At 51.1% G+C, this 16,599-nt stretch overlaps 1 protein-coding gene across 1 annotated transcript in view; it reads right to left on the bottom strand.

Moving 5' to 3' along the window:
* SLC4A9 (solute carrier family 4 member 9) overlaps positions 1 to 16,599 on the bottom strand; it is a 70,930-nt gene that overhangs the window by 22,993 nt on the left and 31,338 nt on the right. The window contains exons 11-14 of the mRNA XM_060253790.1: positions 13,721 to 13,992; positions 13,140 to 13,195; positions 12,312 to 12,506; positions 8,860 to 8,973 (exon numbers count right to left, since the gene is read on the bottom strand). Coding sequence (XP_060109773.1) covers positions 8,860 to 8,973; positions 12,312 to 12,506; positions 13,140 to 13,195; positions 13,721 to 13,992 — 637 coding nt within the window. The remainder of the gene's footprint in view (positions 1 to 8,859; positions 8,974 to 12,311; positions 12,507 to 13,139; positions 13,196 to 13,720; positions 13,993 to 16,599) is intronic.

Here is a 16,599-nt window from a genome sequence, read left to right as displayed (position 1 = left end):
TAATCAGGATGGGTTACAGGCAGGCAAAAAGACTGGGCTACACCAGTACTATTCATGAGGTCTCTGCTCAAAACTCATTAAGGGAAGCCCTCTTAGGGTTGCCAACCCCCAGGTGGGGGCAGGGGATCCCCCGGTTTGGAGGCCCTCCCCCCGCTTCAGGGTCGTCAGAAAGCGGGGGGAGGGGAGGGGAATGTCTGCTGGGAACTCTGTTATTCCCTATGGAGATTTATTCCCATAGAAAATCATGGAGAATTGATCCCCGGGTATCTGGGGCTCCGGGGGAGCTGTTTTTTGAGGTAGAGGCACCACATTTTCAGTACAGCATCTAGTGCCTCTCCCCAAAATATCCCCCAAGTTTCAAAATGATTGGACCAGGGGGTCCAATTCTATGAGCCCCAAAAGAAGGTGCCGCTATCCTTCATTATTTCCTATGGAAGGAAGGCATTGAAAAGGTGTGCCGTCCCTTTAAATGTGATGGCCAGAATTCTCTTTGGAGTTCAACTATGCTTGTCACAGCCTTGATCTTAGCTCCACCCCTAATGTCTCCTGGCTCCACCCCCAAAGTCTCCTGGCTCCACCCCCAAAGTCCCCAGATATTTCTTAAATTGGACTTGGCAACCCTAAGCCCTCTACAACTGGACTCTTGGGCTGCCGATTTTGGGTTGGGGGAATAGCCTGGGGAAGGACAGGGAGTGGCCTCAGAAGGGTATAATCCCATAGATTCTACTCCTTAAAGTAGCTATAAATAGTCTGGAAATTAACTGTAATCCTAGAGGAACCTCCAGGCCCTACCTGGAGGTTGGCAACCCTCATTGACTCCACTTTAATCTCCTAATTTAGAGAAAAAAGTTTCCCAACAGGCTAAATGTGTGGATGGGGGTGGGTGGGAAGGTGTTGTTGCTTTTTCGAAGCAATTTGTAGACACTTTATTCAGGTTCCATGATCTTAGCCGAAAGGTGCATTCCCGGGGTATAAGCTCTCCGTACAGAAGAGGCACAGAGCGCTGTTTTGCATCGCCCAACCGGTTGAGCGTGGGTATCCGGGCTCAGGCGATCCATCCCTGCCTCCTGAACCAGACTGAGTCACAACATTCCTCTGATGCTCAGCTTCAGCTTCTTGAAAATGGGGCTAATTATATCTCCGCCCAGGGATGCCACTTGTGGGGAGTTTAATTAACATAAGCTTGTGTGTGTGTGTGTGTGTGTGTGCAAGCTGTGCTGAGTGCTGCAGATCCAGGGGAGGCTGTGGAAGTTCAAGCAGAATGTGGAGACTCTCTCAGCCCCCAGCCCCCTCCTCCTCCCAGCCCCCCCCCCCCCGCCCTGCCATTTCCCCGCCAGGGGGCAACATGCTGCTCTTCTGCCTGTTCTGAGAAGATGCCAGGAGCTCCTTCACCCCTCCCTTGGCAGGCAGGGAGCCCTCAGCCTGCTAATCCTCTCCCACACCCAGCGCTGCTGCTGCGGCAAGGCAAGGCAACTCAAGCCTGAACGTGAGCCACTGGCTGGCTCCTGCTTTGCTACAACAGGGAACCATTTCGTGGCCGTTTGGCTTGGACTCTGCCTTGGGAAACACCCGAGGGGCTGAGTGGGGTAGCTAAGGAGGAGCACGTTCAGGGAGGTAAGGAGCTCTATGGGGAGCTCCTCCATAGAGTTGCCAAGTCCAATTCAAGAAATATCTGGGGACTGTGGGGGTGGAGCCAGGACACATTAGGGGTGGAGCCAAGATCAAGGCTGTGACAAGCATAATTGAACTCCAAAGGGAGTTCTGGCCCTCACATTTAAAGGGACGGCACACCTTTTCAATGCCTTCCTTCCATAGGAAATAATGAAGGATAGGGGCACCTTCTTTTGGGCCTCATAGAATTGGACCCCCTGGTCCAATCTTTTTGAAACTTGGGGGGTATTTTGGGGAGAGGCACTAGATGCTATACTGAAAATTTGGTGCCTCTAGCCCAAAAAACAGCCCCCCCCAGAGCCCCAGATACCTGCGGATCAATTCTCCATGATTTTCTATGGGAATAAATCTCCATAGGGAATAACAGAGTTTCCAGCAGACATCCCCCCCCCCCCGCTTTCTGATGACCCTGAAGCGTGGGGAGGGCCTCCAAACCGGGGGATCCCCTGCCCCCACCTGGGGATTGGCAACCCTACTCCTCCACCTTCCAAAGTTGCCTGCCTTGGAGCTACTCACACCTCCTTCTTGCCAGCCTGCTACAGACTCTTCCCCTTCTCCTTCTCCCACTAGGGCTCCCAAGCTCCCACCAGGGGCAAAGGATCCCCTGGTTTGGGGGGACCCAACCCGTTGGCACAGAGCAGGCTGCCAGGGGAGATCCCCGCCCCCAAAGAGTCCCATTGTCGTGCGACGTGCCCTGCATGATGACATCACCCGGAAGCGATGTCATTGCGCCGGGGACACTCTAGGATGCACAGTAAGACTCTATGGTACCAGCGGCAGAGGGACCTGGCAACCCTGTGTCCCATCCATGTGGAGGGTGTTCAGTAGCCAAGTCCAAGGCTGGCATCAATATATGCTGTGGTGGAGCAGTTGCTGAGGCTCGGCTCTTCTGGAGGGCTGCTGCCCCCCATTCAGGGAAGGGTGCACACTGGGAGAACTGGGGAAGGAGCATGTGAACAGGGGCAGGACAGGCGGCTGGGCAGTGGGGAAAGAGAACCAAGGAAGGTGGGCAGGTGGGTATAAGTTGGGGGCCGCAAGGTCTAGCAGAAGAGGGGAGGGGGCTCCCAGGCACTTCCTGCCCAGGGTCTGCTGAAACTTGGAACCAGCCTGACCAAGTAATCCTGTAGGGTTGCCAATCCCCAGGTTGGGGCAGGGGATCCCCTGGTTTGGAGGCCCTCCCCCTGCTTCAGGGTCATCAGAAAATGTGTGTGTGGCAGGGAGGGGAATGTCTGCTGGGCACACCATTATTCCACATACAAACCGATTCCCAGAGTATAATGGAGAATTGTTCAGCTGGTATCTGGGACTCTGGAGGGGCTGTTTTTTGAGGTAGAGGCACCAGATTTTCAGTATAGCATCCAGTGCCTCTCCTCAAATTACCCTCCAATCCTATGAGCCCCTATCCTTCATTATTTCCAATGGAGAGAAGGCCTTTAAAAGGTGTGTGGTCCCTTTAAATGCGATGGCCAGAACTCCCTTTGGAGTTCAATTATGCTTGTCACAACCTTGCTCCTGGCTCCACCCCCAACACCTCCTGGCTCCACCTCCAAAGTCTCCTGGCTCCATCCCCCAAATCCCCAGATATTTCTTGAATTGGCAACCCTGTCACCCTGACATCTGGCAAAGGACTCCAAGGGAATAAAACTGGGGGTGGGGTGGGGCTCAAGCTTGGGAAACTTCTGGGGATTTAGGATGCTGGAGTCTCGGGAGGGTGGGGTTTGGGGAGGGGAGGGACCTCAGCAGGGATGTGATGCGAGGCCTCTCATTTATCCCAAACATCTCTATAGTTTGGAAATCAGTTGTAATTCTGGGAGAAATCTAGGCCCCACCTGGAGGTTGGCAACCCTAAATAAACCCCACCTGCATGGAAGAACTTGCGATTTGGTGCTTCCTGTCCTCAAAGACAAGCAAGAAGGGAAGGGGCTTCCCACAAAGTGGCTGGTCTTTCTTTTTCTCCTGTTCCACCCTGGGAAAGTGCACCACTCGAGGGAAACAGAGATGGCCCCAATCTCTTGTTCCAGGCCCGGGGGGGGGGGGGTAGACCTTTTCTCCCAGGCTCTTAGCAGAGACAGCCAGCCAAGCTACAGGGGGGAGGGGATTAAAGGGGACTGTTTGAGATTTCTAAACTCATCCTCATTCTCCAGCTTTCAAATTAGTTGCCAGCAGGCCTGGAGAAAAATGTTATGTCCTTTTCACAGAGGCTTAACGTACGGAAAGATGGAGGTAAATAATATCACATTATCATCAAGACTATTTTAAAGGACAGGGTTTTTTCCCCCTCCGGGCCTGTTGGCGACTCTATTTTCTAGCCTGTCTTTTCGCCTTGCTTCTCTGCTCCACAGGGATTGCAATCCTAGAATCGATTGAGATTCAGTTTTTTGGTAGAAAAGGCCCAGCAGGAGCTCATTTGCATATTAGGCCACACCCCCTGACATCACCACTGTTTCACACAGGGCTTTTTTAGTAGAAAAAGGCCCAGCAAGAACTAGGGTTGCCAATCCCCAGGTGGGGGCAGGGGATCCCCCGGTTTGGAGGCTCTCCCCCCACTTCAGGGACGTCAGAAAGTGGGGGGAGGGGAGGGAAATGTCTGCTGGAAACTCTGTTATTCCCTATGGAGATTTATTCCCATAGAAAATCATGGAGAATTGATCCGCGGGTATCTGGGGCTCTGGGGGGGCTGTTTTTTGAGGTAGAGGCACCAAATCTTCAGTATAGCATCTAGTGCCTCTCCCCAAAGTACCCCCCAAGTTTCAAAAAGATTGGACCAGGGGGTCCAATTCTATGAGCCCCAAAAGGTGCCTCTATTCTTCATTATTTCCTATGGAAGGAAGGCATTGAAAAGGTGTGCCGTCCCTTTAAATGTGATGGCCAGAACTCCCTTGGAGTTCAATGATGCTTGTCACAGCCTTGCTCTTGGCTCCACCCCCAAAGTCTCCTGGCTCCACCCCCAAAGTCCTCAGATATTCCTTAAATTGGACTTGGCAACCCTAGCAAGAACTCATTTGCATATTAGGCCACACCTCCTGACACCAAGCCAGCTGGAACTGCGTTCCTGTGCGTTCCTGTTCAAAAAAGCCCCGCGTTTACACATGCCTTTGAAGCGCAGGAAGGCTGAAATGCAACCATAAATCAACCTTCCTGTGTGTCCATCATCAGTTCAGAAACCCGACACTAGAGCATTTAAAACTGCCTCTCTCTTCTTCCACATGTAAGAAACCCTACACTGGCTCTTTAGGGCTCTCTTACAAGTGCTAGAAGAGGAGGAGAAGGGTTGGAGAAATAGTTGAAGGGGCATACAGGAACTCCTGGCCTCTTCTGTACCGGTACAGTAGATTCCCCCGGCTGCTGAGTATTGAGGTGTCTGACTTGCTACAGGCAGTATTTTTTTTGTAACCTCCAGCCGGAAGAAGAGCTCTTGGGAACTTGAAAGCTCGCACCCTGTTACATGTCACCGGTCAGTCCTGATAAAAGGTGTTACATGGATTGTGTTCTTGGCTTTTAGCTTTTACTTTTCGACTGACACAGCTGTAAACAACTTCTTGCTATAGACCAGGGGTGGCCAAACTGCTGCTCGGGAGCAACATGCGAGAGCCAGTTTGGTGTAGTGGATAAGTGCGCGGACTCTTATCTGGGAGAACCGGGTTTGATTCCCCACCCCTCCACTTGCACCTGCTGAGATGGTCTTGGGTCAGCCAGAGCTTTCATAGAAGCTGTCCTTGAGAGGGCAGCTGCTGTAAAAGCACTCTCAGCCCCACCTACCTCACAGGGTGTTTGTTGTGGGGGGGAAGGTAGAGGAAATTATGACCGCTCTGAGACTCTGAGATTCAGAGTATAGGGCGGGATATAAATCCAAAATCTTCTTCTCTTTCACACATATTGTGTGGCTCTTGAAGCCCCCACCGCCCTATTGGCTACCTTGGAGACGGCATTTGTCTCTTTAAATCAGTTCTCCAACCAAGCCAGCTGGCACCTTGGAGAATGCATTTAGAGTTAAAGTTGCTTTCTTCCCACCTCTCTCTCCCTCCTCCCACCCCCATCTATTTGCCTTCCTCCCTTGTCTCACAGCTCTCAAACATCTGACATTCATATCTTGCGGCTCTCCGACATCCGACATTTATTCTGATGTGAACATATGAAGCTGCCTTATACTGAATCAGACCTTTGGTCCATCAAAGTCAGTATTGTCTTCTCAGACTGGCAGCAGCTCTCCAGGGTCTCAAGCTGAGGTTTTTCACACCTCTTTGCCTGGACCCTTTTTTGGAGATGCCAGGGGTTGAACCTGGAACCTTCTGCTTCCCAAACAGATGCTCTACCACTGAGCCACCATCCCTCCTATGAGACTCTTATGTTAAGCAAGTTTGGCCACCCCTGCTATAGACACTGACTCATTCCAAGGGCTTCCTGTAAGCATATGACCCAGCCCCCAGATGGTCCAATGGACAGAGGGCCGGGCTTGGGCTCAGCAATGGATTCAGCAACCAAATGCATAACAGCAGCCTCTTCCACAGGCTTATGTCAAACAGTGTCAGAAGGTAATGTGGCTATCTGGAATTTTGGGGGATACGGCAGGCTCTGTTCCTAGCTGAATATGTCTAATAAGACATAGGATGGAAGACTTGAAAGGGCAGCATGGTCAAATCTCAATGATCACTGGATGATTTCAGAGGGGTAGCCGTGTTAGTCTATTCACAGGGGTGGCCAACAGTAGCTCTCCAGATGTTTTTTTTTGCCTACAACACCCATCAGCCCCAGCCATTGGCCATGCTGGCTGGGGCTGATGGGAGTTGTAGGCAAAAAACATCTGGAGAGCTACCGTTGGCCACCCCTGGATTGTACTAAAGCAAAAACAACATTTATCCCAGTGTGAGCTTTCGTGAGTCAGAACTCAATTCATAAGAAACAATGAGAAGAAAGAGAATAATTTACTTTATATTAAAGCGTGATTCACTAGTTATGGATAATGGATGATGAGAGGCCAGAGGTTCTTGTCGGCTCTCTTGTGCTTCAGGCGGCTTCTTCCTTAATTAGTTTATTTACTCTTGTTTATTTCTCTCTTGTTTATTTTCACTGCCTGAATGGCTGGAACCTTTGACTCGCTCAGTATACCTTCCGGGTGACTTGGAAAGCAAACCTGATTTATGATATCAGGCCTCTCTCTCCTACGGGATCGAACTCAGGTCGTGAGCAGAGAGTTCGGACTGCAGTACTGCAGCTTTACCACTCCGTGCCACGGGGCTGCTTCATTCTATATGCTATAGCAAACTATGCACTCGAGAAGGTGTTTAGCTTTTATCGTTCTTGATAGTTTTGCACCCGGGGTCCCCAACCTTTTTGGCACCTTTGGCATTCCGACGCAGCGCGGTGGGCGCAGCCACTTAAATGGAGGCGGAGTCAGCCACCCCAGTGGCTACCTCAGCTTACCTTCGGTCACACAGTGAAGACCGTTGAGCTGTGGTGGCAGCTGCAGCCAAACCAACGTTTTTAAAAATCTGTACAGTCAAATCAAATTTCCAATGGTCTGTCAGAACCACTTTTTCGTCTTGGAGGCCCATTTTCCAGAAACACTTGGTGGGCACTAGGAAAGGTGTCAGTGAGTGCCGTGGTGCCCACGGGCATCGTGTTGGGGACCCCCTGTTCCACACAATACTGTTGCCATTACAACATGGATAGTGGAAAAGAGGTAGGAAGAAAAAAGCTACCAAAACCAGTAGCTACTTTCTGGGCACTGAGGAAGCCTCCAAGGAAAGTGGCGCTGTTCCCGATGCATTTGGAAGGGTGAAAAAGAGAATGTACATACCATCCTTGAACAGGGGACTCTTGACATTTCTTTATATGCGTGTTTAGTGATTCCTGTGTTACATTTAGTGCATGTACAGCCAGGGGCGGCCCTCGCTTCCTGCACCCTTTGCCCCCCAAGAGGCGCGTTTGGCAAAGTAGGGCGGGGAGGATGCCCAGGCAGCTCCCAGTCTCTGTTCTGGGGCACTGTTCCAGAAGGGAGACGGAGTGAAGTCAGCAGGCTGGTGTGTAAAAGCTTTCTGGGGTGCTTAAAGAGAGCATTGCAGAACAGAGGCCAGGAGCCACCCGGGCACCCTCCCTGACCTAGTTTGGCGTGCCCTCCCGGGGGGACAGAAGGATGTGGGTGGCTGGGCATGGTACCACCGCAGAGGAGGGCGGCGGGTGGTGGCTGGGGCATTTGCCTAGAGTACTGGAGGAGGGGGGAAACCAATTCAGTGTCCCTTAGCTCCAGTGCCCTAGCCAAATGCCTAATTTGCCTAGTGGCAGGGGTAACTTTGTTTATAGCTGAATGTGTGATTTAAACCCCATATTTATCCAGATCCTGGTCCCTGGTTTCATTTGTAAAGTGAATACACTTTTGGCACTTACAAACAGATGTACAGGCTAGATGTACATGCAGTTACTGTAACATGTAAACAGGTGACAGTCATCATCAACAGCAGTGCCAAGCAAGCAATGTCCTGCTGGTGAGGAAATGTGATCAAATGTGCTATATTTAGAAGGATTCTCTGAGCTTTCTCACATTTCTCACTTTAAGTTCCTGTTTCTTTGAGTTTTTTCTCTGTTCTGGATGTATTTTGCTCCCTCTAGTGGTGGATTCAATATTACACCAGGTTATGTCTGACATAAGAAAAAGACTGCAGATTTATACCCCACCCTTCTCTCTGAATCAGAGACTCAGAGCAGCTTACAATCTCCTTTATCTTCCTCCCCTACAACAGACACCCTGTGAGGTGGGTGGGGCTCAGAGGGCTCTCACAGCAGCTGCCCTTTCAAGAACAACTTCTACAAGAGCCATGGCTAACCCAAGGCCATTCCAGCAGGTACAAGTGGAGGAGTGGGGAATCAAATCTGGTTCTCCCAAATAAGAGTCTGCACGCTTAACCACTACACCAAACTGGTAACCCTGCAGAGATATAACAAATGTTAACTTGTGTAACATCAAACTGACCACTAGAGGGAGCAAAATACACCCAGAACAGAACACCCCCTCCCCCCAAACAGGAATTTACAAGTAAGGAAAATGGGAAGGTGGAAAAGTCCTTTGTCAGTAACTCATCCTTGGTTATGCAAGTCATATACTCCTCTTGTGTGCCTAAAGTCCCACAGAAATGGAATCTGACACACTCGTTGTATCCATTCCCCCATTACCTGATCTCAAAGCAGCCTCACCTTGAAATCGCTGGGCACAAGGAGTTTGGGAGTCTCCAAACCAAGGACAGCATCAATCCCACAGAAGATGAGGATGGCCAGGATGATGGCGAAATCACCGACCAGCCTTCGCAGCTAAGAAACCAGACCAGAGAATTAGCAGAAGAAGAGCAAAACAAAGTCTGCACACAGGACGAGCCCCCATCTTGGACCATCTTTGGACTCTAAACTTTAGAAGAGGCAAAGCATAAAGAACACAAGAAAATTTAGAGCACTTTCCTTCCTTTTGATAACCACTGGCATATATCGAACTTTTATTATTACTTCAGGTGGTAGCTGTGTGAGTCTGTGGTAGTAGAAGACTCTTTAAGGAGCTCCTAGTTTCATATTCTCCTTTCTGAAGCTCTAGGGATTTTTGCATAAGGAGAGAGCAGGCTTTGGGATAAGTAGGGGGTTCCATGGAACATAGGAAGTGGCACACAGTGAATGCAGGAAAGAACTGAAGAAGAAGAGTTGGTTTTATACCCCGCTGTTCACTACCTGAAGGAGTCTTGGAGCAGCTTACAATCTCCTTCCCTTCCTCTCCCCACAACAGACACCCTGTGAGGTAGGTGGGGCTGAATGAGAGAACCGTGATTGGCCCAAGGTCACCCAGCTGGATTCATGTAGAAGAAGAGTGGGGAATCACACTCAGTTCTCCAGATAAGAGTCCACTGCTCTTAACCACTAACCGCATTAATGGGAACTGTAAAGCCATGGGATCCCTGCTTTGTGGGAAGGTGCTAGGTCCTGCGCAGCCAAGATTCATTATGATTTTTTGAGAGAAACGAGGGATGGAAATACTAAAAACAGGTTCAAAATACATTTTAGAAGTTGTTGCACCCTTCACTCCGTTCTCACGCGGTCCGCTCTGCCAGGGTCATGGTGACGACTTACACTGTGGAACAGAAAGCTTTCTGCTTCCCTCGGGGCTCAGATCAAAACCTGGGACACATCATGCCGTAGGAGAAGTCTCCAGTGTCACAGCCTATTGACTAGGCGTAGGGTTGCCAACTCCAGGTTGGGAAATTCATGAAAATATGGGGCGGTGGGGGGGAGCCTGAGGACGGAGCTCAGCAGGGATGTGATGCCACAGAATCGACCTCTATGTCCTCCAGGGGAACTGGTCTTTGTAGTCTGGAGATCACTTGTAATTCTGGGAGAACTCCAGACTCCACCTGGAGGCTGGCAACACTAACTGGGCTACTACCAAAGGACTGGAGATGAAGGGCAAAGTTTGGATGCAGAGTGCAGAAACAAGCATATTAGACAAGATGAACACATAGGCCTTGGTGTTGGAGAGACAGTTTGGTGTAGTGGTTAAGTGCCTGGACTCTTATCTGGGAGAACCGGGTTTGATTCCCCACTCCTCCACTTGCAGCTGCTGGAATGGCCTTGGGTCAGCCATAGCTCTCACAGGAGCAGTCCTTGAAAGGGCAGCTGCTGTGAGAGCCCTCTCAGCCTCACCCACCTCACAGGGTGTCTGTTGCGGGGGAAGAAGATAAAGGAGATTGTAAGCCGCTCTGAGTCTCTGATTCAGAGAGAAGGGTGGGGTATAAATCTGCAGTCTTCTTCTTCTTCTTCTTGGTTTCCGTCTTGGTTTAGGGAACCCAGCAGTCTCTGCCTAATGGCTGATGATCTGGGCTGCCCCTGCCCCTGGCAGCAACACCTCCACCCCCAAAAGTGACACGTTATGTTGCAAGGGGCTGGCTGCCCCAATTGGTGTCAACTTGGCTGTTCAAGGGTGCTTGCGATGCACAGGCTCTCTCAATGAACCAGAGGCACTCCCCTCTGGAGACAGAGCAACCACCGTGGAAGTTATTTGCCACATTCATTACCAGGGAACTCCATCTGCCAGGCTCGGGAAGAGAGAGGCTAGCATAGAGAGAGGGGAGTTTAGTGCTGAAGCTGAAGTTAGTGTTGGTAAGTGTAAGGTGATGCACATTGGAACAAAAAAAAATCCCAACTTCAAGCACAGGCTAATGGAGGCCTGAACTTGCTGAGACTGAGAGGGAAAAGATCTTGGGGTCGTAGTGGATAGCTCAATGACAGTGTCAGCCCAGGGTGCTGCAGTGGTGAAAGAGGCAAACGCTTTGTTGGGGATTATCAGGAATGGGGTTGAAAAGAAAGTGGCCGATGTTATAACGCCCCTACGTATGGTGCAGCCTCATTCGGAACACTGCGCACAGTTCCAGTCGCCAGTATCCCAAAGAGGGCGTGGAAACCACAGAGGAGAGCAACCAAGATGACGAGCGGGTTGGAGCAGCTTGCCTACGAGGAAAGGCTGAGGAGCCTGGGACTTTTCCATTTAGAAGAGAGATAAGTAAGGGGAGGCATGATAGAGGCTTATAAAATTATGCATTGGGTAGAGAGGGTGGACAAATTTTTTCTCTATTTCAAAATACTAGAACTCAAGGGCATCCAAGGAAGCTGGAGGGCAGTACGTTCAGGGCAGACAAAAGGAAATACCTCTTTACACAAGAGAGTGATTCAAATGTGGAATCTGGGGCCAGAGGACTTGCGAGAGATGAGGCGGCAGGGGCAAAAGTGCCCGTCACGTCTCCTGTTCTTGCCCCTCATAATTTCTCACAGCGGCAGCGATAACAGCAACAATCTTTGGGATAGAGCCCCCGGATCTGTTCAGGTAATGGTGGCCCCTTCCCCTGACGCAAGACGCTGCCCACAAGCGCCTTCCCCCACAGGATGGTGCCACTGTTAGTGGAAGAGACCCATGGGATCTGACCCACTGTATTTGGCAAAGCGGGTCTGCCCCTCATCTTGATCATGAAAGCAAGAGAGCCAGTTTGGTGTGGAGCAGGAGAGCCAGTTTGGTGTAGTGGTTAAGTGTGCGGACTCTTATCTGGGAGAGCCGGGTTTGATTCCCCCCCTCCTCCACTTGCACCTGCTAGCATGGCCTTGGGTCAGCCATAGCTCTGGCAGAGGTTGTCCTTGAAAGGGCAGCTGCTGTGAGAGCCCTCTCAGCCCAACCCACCTCACAGGGTGTCTGTTGTGGGGGAGGAAGGTAAAGGAGATTGTGAGCCGCTCTGAGACTCTTCGGAGTGGAGGGCGGGATATAAATCCAATATCTTCAATATCTTCTTCAATAAAAACCAGGCCACACGCAGACAGTGAAGGGGTTTCTTCCTACGGGGAAGGCTGACCCAGAGTTGCAGAAGGATATGAGTTAATTTATCAAAAGGGGTGGTGGGGGGGAATCCAAATAATGACACAGTGAAAACTGAGCAAAGCTGGGAGCCAGGATATGGTGACAGCCGCAGAGAGCCAACTAACTGAAAAGGGATACCAGCCTGTCCAAATTCTGGGCCCTTTGGAGACTGCTTGAGGGATAGACCCGAGGGGGTTTTCCTTATGAGCCCCCCGGCTTATATGCAGGTGACGCAGGACAAGAAAACAGGAGGGCAAGAGGCACTCACCGTTGTGGGGAAATAGCGGCTCCTTTTGAAGCTTTTCAGCATCATGGAGCAGAGGAAAGTCCCCAGGAACAGAATGAAAGACATGAAGGCGATGTCAGGCACGTAATGACAGCTCTCGCCCACCAGATGGCCACCTAGTTGCACACACTCATCCTTGGTCAGCAGGGACCAGTTCCCTGACTCCAAATCAGACTCCTGTGGAGAAGGAAGGAAGGAGCGATCGGATTAGCGAGGAAGTCCCCGTCGGATATGAGGACTGTGCTAGGAATGAGCTATGAGAGGACTGCTGGACAGTGGAGGTGTATAACACCTCCTGAAGGGATTTAATGGATCCTGCATGAATATGGAGAGACGCTTTGGAAGGCACAAACTCTAAACCCCCTCTGACTTGGATCACTTCCATCCTGTGTCCTGCATTCCACTCTTAGGCGACCCCCAGTGGCTGTACCTCCCTCTGCAGTGAGATGGATCTTTCCCACTGCGATCCTGTCCTCCCCCCTCCCCCACCCCCCCGCAATACTTTGAATCTAGGAAAGGAGCTGCTGCTGATTTCACATAAACGGTAGTAATCGTCAGAAGAGTCATGATGCTGAGCGGGATGGAATAAGCAGGAAAACCCGAGAAGAAGAGCAGCATGGGATGTCTGATGAGCCACAAGGCTACTTGTCATCTCCCCTGATATGCAGGAAACTGGAGATTCTTTGGCGGGTAGAAGAGGCCCCCAGTCCTTCCTTGGTTGACTGCATCAACCTCAGCATGCTAGAGGAAGGTTAGGCTTTGGTTCCCTCTTGTTTGTCCCTAACCCACGAGGGTGATGTCATTCCTTACCTGGCCGAAGCTGTGGGAGGTCAGGGACAGCGTCTCGTTCAGAAGAGAGGAGTTGCCTGCAAGAAACGGCCAATCCAAGACAACAGGTCTCATCATACCCAGGAAGCTGCCTTATATTGAACCAGACCATCGATCCATCAAGGTCAGCATTGTCTACTCAGACTGGCAGCTGCTCTCCAGGGGCTCAGGCAGAGGTCTTTCACTTCACCTGCTGCCCGGTCATTTTAACCCGAAATGCCAGGGATTGAACCTGGGACTTTCTGTGTGTCACGGAGCCGCAGCCTCTCCCCCCATCCTGAATCTCAGGGTTCTTTTGACAGAACTGATTCAAATTTCAGAGGACCCCATGCTGAAGTTTGCTGATGACTTCAGGACCCGTGAGACTGGACAGCTCTTTCTGTACTTGCAGGTGGCACAGGTCAAGGGTAGGCTTTCTTTAGCCTGCCTGCCCTAAAAGGGGCCACTGCAAACTAGGCCATCCATAGGGCCCCATCCACATGCAGCAACACATCGTCCCTGAAGAGCTGCAACCAGTCCAGTCCAGTCCACCCGCCACAACGGCACAGGCTGCTTGACCCTACCTCTCTCCGGCCCACGGCAGGTACAGCTGTACAAGGGGACATCACTGATCTTGTAGTCCCAGTTGATGGGGAAGTGATCCGCCAAGGAGAGCATCTTCTTAACGGCATCGTAGATGAAGATGAAACTGATGAGGGCGCAGAAGCCTTCCTCTGTGAAGCGAGTGAAATACTGCACCAGGTAGCTGGCTTCGGTCGCCACCAGAATGAGGCCAAAGAAGGCCACCCAGAGTCCAATCCAGAGGCGGAACTCTAAATAGTCCAGGCGGTAATCTCTGCCAGGAAAGAGAAGCCAAAATGGCCTCCTTGAGTAAGCTGGCAAGGATGTTAGTAGCCAGATTATCTCCCCCCCCCCCCACTCCCCACTTTGCCCAAGAATCCTGTAATGTGGAGAGCATGCTAAGGACTTCATCCTTGGGGGCTTAATCCTACAGTTCTGGAGCAATACTCCCTCTAAGCCACGGAGTCTTGTGAGCTTCTGGCATTAAAGTTGTGAGCAACTGCAGAAATTAGTTTGCTCTGGGGCCATTTTTCCTGAGGGAAGACAAAAATGTGGGCACTGAAGGCTAAAAAACTGTGAGCTAGCTCACAGTAACTCAGCTTAAAGGGAACATTGTTCTGGAGCTCTTCCACCCAACAGCAGTCCCCAGTGGTGAATCCCCAAAGACAATTGCCTACTGGGGGGCTTCCTTGTCGAGCGGTTCCATGGAAGAGGAACAGGGTTGTAGGCAGATAATTTTAGGGCCAAATTAGATGTTACATTTTCCCAAGAGTTCCGTCAACTCGACCCTCACAGAGTCAGAAAGCAGCTGCTGGTGACTAAGTTTTGTGGACCAGAGACCGCATCAAGAGACACATCATGTTTTACCCTCAGCGTTCATTAAATTATCAAAGGAATAACACTAGAGAGCTGGGCATGGACTTAACAAATATAAGATGCTGGGCATTTGTGGGTAGCAGCTGAGTAACATCTGGGCTGGGCTTGTGTCATGATCCTGGGCCTAGCGAAGCCTGCAGGCCCCAGAGAAGCCGGCTTTGGAGTTACTGGGAAAAGCCTACATCTCCCAGGATCCCCTCTGTCCCTCTGATTGGGTAGCAAGGCGTTTGGAGCGAAACAGGCCCAGAGAGGGGTGGGGCTTGGGAAGACAATATAAAGGCCAAGCCCAGGAAGTGGGTGTTCTTTCCCTGGAAGGTTTACCCAGAGGCAGGTTGTAGCCTTTAGAGCTGGAAGCAGGGGAGAGACCCTTACCCAAGGGGGGTGGTAAGTGTAATATTAATATTACACTGTAGAGATAGACGTGTTAGGGCTTTTGCTTATTTTCCCTTCACCCTTTTACTGGTTAATGCACCTTGTTAATTTATACTGCACTGGAATAAACCTTTTTGTTGTTGTTTACTCTGCCTGGTCCTCACGCCCATTATTTGGCCTAGCTATGGGAGGCCTGAAGGGCTTGGGAGGGGACTCTGGGCCTTCTCCAGGGAGACCCTTAACCCAGAGTGGTGGTAGCAATTGGTAAGACCCCCCCCCCCCGAGTTGTGACAGCTTGTTTTCTCCAGGTGTTTAAGCCTGGGTGTGGCCTGAAATGCGGAGGAACCCTGGGCCCTTAGCCTGTGGCTTGCAGCCTCAGCACAATGTCAGCCAGCCCAGAGAATCAGGGCCACCCAGGATGCATTTCTTTGCTTGTCTGCATTCTAGAACTTGAAGATTTCTGTAACCTGCTTGGGGTCCCTTGTGGGGAGAAAAGCAGTCAAGAAACACCCTAAGTAAATGAACAAAACAGCTGCAGGTGCCTCCGTTTGGATCAGGGCCACATGAGGGCAGGGGGTGACTTCATCCTCTTTCTTGCACCATTTCCTAGATAGAAATCCACCCCCTCCCCAGAAGCATCTATTGGCCCCTCAATGGCTGCTTGTGAAGAAAACCAGAGACATCAGCCGATTGCTTTAGATCTCTTCCCGCTGAGCCTGCCCCAAAAGTGACCCTGCTTTGGCCTATGGAGGGTTTCCAGAGTGGAAATGACGGGGCCCATTTTGCAGAAGCATCATGGTGGCATTGGGCAGAAGGGAAAGACTGCAACCAATTCTGTGGGATGTGACAGTCACATTCGGAGCCAGGAGAAGGAGAATAGGTTTCTCTTAGGGTTGCCAAGTCCAATTCAAGAAATATCTGGGGACTTTGGGGGGTGGAGCCAGGAGACTTTGGGGGTGGGGCCAGGAGACATTGGGGGCAGAGCCAGGAGTAAGGGTGTGACAAGCAGAATTGAACTCCAAGGGAGTTCTGGCCATCACATTTAAAGGGATGGCACACCTTTTAGAATGCCTTCCTTCCATAGAAAATAATGAAGGATAGGGGCACCTTCTTTTGGGGCTCATAGAATTGGACCCCCTGGTTCAATCCTTTTGAAACTTGGGAGGTATTTTGGGGAGAGGCACTAGATGCTATACGGAAAATTTGGCACCTCTACCTCAAAAAACAGCCCCCCCAGAGCCCCTGACACCTGCGGATCAATTCCCCATCATTCCTTATGGGAATCGTTCCTGGAGGTGCATAATGGCTGTGGGGGTGGAGCTTCCCCCGCCAGCCAGCTGGCTGGGGGAGGGGGGAAGCCTGTAATACCAGGGGATCCCCCGCTGGGACCTGGGGATTGGGAAGCCTAGTTTCTCTGCTCCACGTTTCTCCGCCCTAAGGAATCTCGGAGTGGCTTACAGCTGCCTTCCTTTCCTCTCCCCACAACAGGCTTCTTGTGAGGCAAGTGCGGCTGAGAGAGCTCTGAGAGAACTGGGACTGGCTTCCTGTGGAGGAGGGAGCAGGGAATCTCAGTTCTCCAGATTAGAGCCTGCCGCTCTTAACTGCTACACCACGAAGGCTCAAGGAAGAGGTT

The sequence above is a fragment of the Heteronotia binoei genome, chromosome 14 (genome assembly GCF_032191835.1).
Source record: "Heteronotia binoei isolate CCM8104 ecotype False Entrance Well chromosome 14, APGP_CSIRO_Hbin_v1, whole genome shotgun sequence".
Classification (NCBI taxonomy): domain Eukaryota; kingdom Metazoa; phylum Chordata; class Lepidosauria; order Squamata; family Gekkonidae; genus Heteronotia; species Heteronotia binoei.
The sequence above is the reverse complement of the archived record's forward strand: the minus strand, read 5'-3'. Positions and strand labels throughout refer to the sequence as shown.